This window comes from Marmota monax, unplaced genomic scaffold (genome assembly GCF_021218885.2).
Source record: "Marmota monax isolate L192 unplaced genomic scaffold, Marmota_monax_Labrador192_F-V1.1 WCK01_AAM20220418_F8-fsc00014, whole genome shotgun sequence".
Classification (NCBI taxonomy): Eukaryota; Metazoa; Chordata; class Mammalia; order Rodentia; family Sciuridae; genus Marmota; species Marmota monax.
The window spans coordinates 26,805,845-26,811,858 of record NW_026695222.1 but is presented as its reverse complement, the minus strand read 5'-3'; the positions used below and the strand labels follow the sequence as shown (position 1 = coordinate 26,811,858).

Below are 6,014 nucleotides of genomic sequence, written 5' to 3'. Positions count from 1 at the left end.
CTTTTAAAAACACCAATGTTAACTGAAACGAAAGGAACGTCTCCTTGCGCCCTTGGTAGCCCGGTCCTCCAGGCGCTCGCGGTCACACACGCTGGGGTGGCACGCCCGAGTCACCGTCCTCGCCGCCCTCCCGCAGCCAACTGGCAGCAGAAATACAGGGAACCCCATTGGGTAAAGAGGAAGGGACCCGCCGCGGCCCCTCCGTGCTCTGGCCGCGCACGCCACGGGGCCACGCCCAGCTCCCCCGGCGGTGCTCTCCACGGCAACCGGCGCTTGGCAACCGCTCCCCGGCACCGCGCGACCGCCACACCCCATCCACCTCGCCCCGCCCCGCGTCGCTGCGTCACGATGGGCGTGTGCGTCATCGTGGCGCGCCGGAAGTGATTGACGTTTTCATCAGAGACCCCGGAAGTGGCGTCGTCAGTGTTTGGTTGCTGGCGCTGACTCCGGCGTTGCGATGGGTTGCGACGGGGGTACAATCCCCAAGCGGCATGAACTGGTCAAGGGGCCGAAGAAGGTTGAGAAGGTAAGCGGTGTGGGCCCGGAGGCGCCCGCGAGCGGTGGGACTCTCGGAAGGGCCTGGGAGCGAGAGGAGGTTGACGGGGAGCCGCGGGTTCCAGACCGCCAGCTGCGCTCCTGTGCCCTGTTTGAGGGATTCAGAACTGACAGCAGCATTGAAAGTAGCACTTATTGAGTGCTTGCTGTTTCCCTTCACTGGGCAGTACGCCAACTTACGGTGTCGTGATTCTCACAGCAGCCCAACGAGTACGTGCTGTCTTCCCCATTTTTAGACGTGGCAGTTGAGGCTCAAATGGAAAAGGTGCAGAGCTAAGTGGCAGAGTCAGGATTCCAATCCCATCTGCGGTTAGTAGCGATGATTCAAATAGCCACTATTTATTGAGCTTTGTATGCATTTACTTCGTTTCCTCAGAAGTCTTCCCTAGCTGTACCCTTACCCCATAAAATCAAGTCCTTCTCTTTTAAACTATTTTATCACACTGAATTATGCGTCTATGATTGATTTACGTCCTCCCCCACCACACTGTGAACCCCTCGTGACCGCAACTGCACCCATTTGTCCTCTAGAGCTAACAGAGTTTCTGGTAAGTTACTATTTTGAATACCTGAGTGAGTGAAAAAATAATCTAATTTTCACAAGTATTGGAGCAAATTATATGTAATAATTGTTATGCTAATTATGGGGAATTTGAGTCCTGGGAAGTTAATGAAAGTGATTACAGTCACATACTAGTAGGTAGTGAAGCGAAGATTATCATTCAGTTATTCAAGATTTCAAAAGTCAGCATTCGTAATGACTTTTCTTTGATATCATAAGATATGTAAATTGTGTACCACAGTGCCTGGCACATGTGTAGACTCCTTATATTCTTATTCAAAATTCAGAGAAGTTTTTTAAAAGATAAATCCCATATGTCAATATGGTATTTGAAACACGCTGGTGGGTCCCATCATGTTCAGAATAAAATCCTATCAAACTGTGTGAACAGACCCCTGCCTATTTTTTACCTCATTGGCCCTCTCCATTCGTTTTCATTTTGTTTCAGCTACACAGGGCTTTTTTCCTCAGCCCAGGTTATTGCATTACCCTGAAAGCTTCTTCACTAGGTAATGACATCATTTGTTTCTTCATCCAGTTCTTTGCTCCACAGGTTATCAGAACTGAGTGGGGTAGAGTAACCTCAAATTTACAACAGTTGGTCAGAAGCATAGGTAACAATGTGGACTTGTGATTAGCATCTAAAGCGAGAAGGGCAGTCTTGTGGGACTGAGCTATTAACCTGTGGAATCTGAGGCTGGATTCAGGTAGACACTGTCAGACTTGAGTTGAATGGTAGGCCACCCAAGCAGGGTAGAGGAATCAGTTGGAGTGAAGGAAACCTCACACATTTGATACTAGAACCTCTGGAAGTATTGAGTATTGTGAATGAAAATATAAAAGAAAACAGTTGGTCTTTTTACACCGATGTGTGATGATTTATTACTTGTGGTGTGTTTGATCTGGTCCAAAACATTGCTCTAATTTGGGATGTTGCCCTAAAAAGAAGAGAGGCTTTGGAAAAACATTTTTCAGCAATTTGGAGGGAGGGACCAATTTTTTAAGTCCCTGGAGAAGGAGTAATTTGTCACTTTTCTCCCCGTTCCCAACTTTCCAAAATGTTTTTTGAATCAGTAAAGGACTGTGGCTGAAGCGGGTAGGGGATCCAGATGGTAGATCCTAGGCTTGCTGAACATGGCTTTTTGAATCTGTGAAAAATGTAGATCTACTTCATTATGCAGATCTCTCTCTCTTTGGGATTTTCCAGTATGAATATTGATTTAAAAAAACTATTTAAGCTGCCAGATCTGTGGCTTTTGAATCCGAGGAATGAATAGAATAGCAATTACAATAGTTTTTGTTTTAAATAATAGAGTGGTGATTAAGAACATGGTATTTATGGGTGCGGAGGTACATGGCTGTAGTCCCAACTACTTGGGAGGTGGAAGAAGGAGGATCTCTTGATCCCAGGCATTCAAGGCCAGCCTGGGCAAATTGTGAGACCCCATCTCAAAAAAAAAAAAAAAAGGCTGGCACAATGGCACAGCCCTGTGATCCCAGCAGATCTGATTGGGAGGCTGAGACCAAAGAATCATGAGTTTAAAGCCAGCCTCAGCAAAATCGAGGCACTAAGCAACTCAATGAGACCCTGTCTCTAAATAAAATACAAAATAGGGCTGGAGAGGTGGCTCAGTGGTTGAGTGGCCTTCAGTTCAATCTCTGGTACAAAGAGGGAAAAAAAAAAAGTGGTGTCTAGAGCCAGTCGCCCTGGGTTATTATCCTAGTTTCTTCATTTGCTGCATGACCTTGAACATGTCACCTAACTTGGTGCCTTGGTTTCTTATCTCCAGTGGTGAAAATACTAACTTGTAGGGCTTTTGTGAGGATTATAAGGGCTTGTCATGGCAACTGCTTAGCACAGTGCCTGGAACACAGGGCACTTAGGCAGTAGCTGCTGCAAATTTTAAAAATTAATTCCAGGGGATTTTTTTCTTTCTCTGTTGTCTCTAAATCATGCTGTTCTGTTATAGTATTTCAGTTTGCTGTTGTAAGAGTAAGGACAAGTGGGCCTTGGAGTATCATAGAGGTAAAAATGTAGTTTGAGGGCTATGGAGGGCTTTATGTCCTAGTTTTCAGATCATGGATGTTTTACTCCATTTTCTGTTGTTATAACAGAATACTCTCAAGATTGAGTAATTTATAAAAGAATTATTTTTTGTATTTCTTGGAGGTGGGAAGTCCAGTTGTCAAGTGACTGCATTTGGTAAGTCTCTTTCTTGCTCATGGATACTCTTAGCAGAGTCCTGAGGTGGCCCAGTGTTGCATTCCATGACTAAACACTCAAGGTCACTCTAGGTGAACTGGGCTGTACGAAATAACCACACAGCACACAGAAATACCTTTCTCTTTGGGTCCTGTGCAGACTCCTCCGACCTTAGGAGTCTATGTATGTGTGGCGGGGAGGGGCCGGGGGGAGAGAAACAGAGAGAGCTGAACCCTTTTATTGGGGAGAAGCCATTCAAATGAGGCAAGAGGTCAGGTTTCAAGTGGTTGAGTCTAGCTTCATGATGTCTGCTGTCAGCAGGTTGACTGATATCTAGAAAGGCTACGTCTAACAGAGAGCAGGAGAAGGGGACACACAAAGGGAGTTTCCATGGAACATTCTATCCCGAACAGGGCAAAAGGGTAGGATTACAAAGGAAACAGGTGAGTGTAACTCAACCCTAGGGGCACGCCCCTCAAAGAGAACCTCCTTGCTATCTGAGGGGTGGGGGAGACCAAGTCATGAGTCATGGCACTACCGTTCCAGGCTACGATGATTTTTCAGATCTGTGTGGTACATCAGGACTAAAGGCATGGTCACTCAATGTGGCTCCCCATAGCCCAGGGCACTATATACCAAGAGAGATGATACAAGAGACAGAGCCGAAACTGGCCTTTATAACAGATCCACTCTCATAATAACTTACTAACCCATCATTCATCCATGAATGGATTAAAATATATTCACTAGGGCAGAGTCTTCATGACCTAATCACTTCTGAAAAGATCCCACCTGGTTCCACCTCTTTTTTTTTAAATAGAGAGTGAAAGGGGGAGAGAGAGAATTTTTTTAATATTTATTTTTTTAGTTTTCAGCGGACACAACATCTTTGTTTGTATGTGGTGCTGAGGATCGAACCCGGGCCGCACGCATGCCAAGCGAGCACGCTACCGCTTGAGCCACATCCCCAGCCTGGTTCTGGTTCTACCTCTTAATACCTTTCAGTGGGGATTATAATTTAAACATGAGTCTGTGTGTGTGTGTGAGAGAGAGAGAGAGAGAGATTTTATTAGTGCTTTATAATTTATTCAGAATAGTGGGATTCATTGGAATATATACATACATGCACATATCATAATTTGGTCACTTACCTTGCTTAGTACCTCTCCTTTCCTTCTCTTCTTCCCTTCTCCAATCCCATTCTCTGTTCCACTGTTTTCCATTCTGGGTTTTTAAAAAATATTTTTAGTTATACTTGGACGCAGTGTCTTTATTTTGTTTATTTACTTTTATGTAGTGCTGAGGATCGAACCCAGTGCCTCACATGTGGGAGGCAAGCGCTTTACCATTGAGCCATAGCCTAGCCACCTTCCCTTCTGTTTTCATGAAATCCCCCCCCTCCCTCCACCTTCTATGTATGAGAGAAAACATACAACCCTTGACTTTCTGAGTCTGGCTTATTTCACTTAACATGATATTCTCTGGCTAAATCCATTTTCCTGCAGATGACATAATTTCATTCTTATGGCTGCATAAAACTTCATGTATATATGCCACATTTTCTTTATCCTTTTATCTGCTATTGGATGCAGAGGCTGATTCCATAATTTGGCTATTGTGAATTGTGCTCCTTTAAACATAGGTATGTGACTATCACTATAGTATACTGACTATAGTTCTTTTGGATAAATACTGAGGAGTCGTATAGCAGGGTCATATGATGGTCCCATTCCTAGTCTTTTGAGGCATCTCCATACTGGTTTCCATAATGGCTCTACAATTTGCAGTCCCACCAACAATGTAAAAGTGTTCCTTTTCCCACACATCCGTACCAGTATTTATTATTTGTATTTTTGATGAATGCCATTCTAAATGGAGTGAGATAAAATCTCAGTGGAGTTTTTAATTTGCGTTTTCCTGATTGCTGGGGATTCAACATGAGTTCTGATGGAGACATTCAAACCATAGCAGTGGATAAATAGATTAATAAGCAAAAACTACTTGTTTTTGTTCAACTGGTGATTATGTAAAAAATTACATAGTCTTTGTAGTGAACCTTTTTTTTAAAAAATGTCTGTGTTCTCAGTTTTTAGTCTCTAAATTCTGCTACTGCTTTGGAGTCTTTCCAGTTGTAGAAATTTATCTGTACTAGTTGTTTTTTTCCACATGGTCTTTCCAGTGTACTTTTGAGATGAAAATATTAATATTTGTTACTTGCATAAACAGTATAATGATGTGATGTAAACTTTCTTGTATCGTGTTTAGATAGACCTTTATTTGACATAGTATTAGGACTTTTAAAGTCCCATTTCATGTTCTTTAATTTAAAAAAATCATTATCTTTGATTTAAAAATGAGAACATAGTGTGGCATTATTAAATGAACTTTCATATGTGGAACCATCTCTCCTGTGACTTTTAGAGGTGATGTTAACTCAGAGGGTTTCTGTTTTCTTTTGCCAGGTTGACAAAGATGCTGAATTAGTGGCCCAGTGGAACTATTGTACTCTAAGTCAGGAGATACTGAAACGACCAGTAGTTGCCTGTGAACTTGGCAGGTATGGTTTCTTGCTTCATCAAGATGAGTTTATTCAATGATTTTGAGGAACACTTCATTATATAAATGTTCTCGAATAGTGAAATAGGAATTAATCCAAGCAAACTTACGAGGCATAGGTTATCATTCCCTGTCGCT

The 6,014-nt window shown here is 43.0% G+C and overlaps 1 protein-coding gene across 1 annotated transcript in view; it reads left to right on the top strand.

The window, feature by feature from the left end:
- The first annotated feature begins 377 nt into the window (after positions 1 to 377).
- Positions 378 to 6,014, top strand: part of Rtf2 (replication termination factor 2) — a 42,447-nt gene continuing 36,810 nt past the window's right edge. The window contains exons 1-2 of the mRNA XM_046433354.2: positions 378 to 526; positions 5,783 to 5,877. Coding sequence (XP_046289310.1) covers positions 458 to 526; positions 5,783 to 5,877 — 164 coding nt within the window. The 5' untranslated portion in view covers positions 378 to 457. The remainder of the gene's footprint in view (positions 527 to 5,782; positions 5,878 to 6,014) is intronic.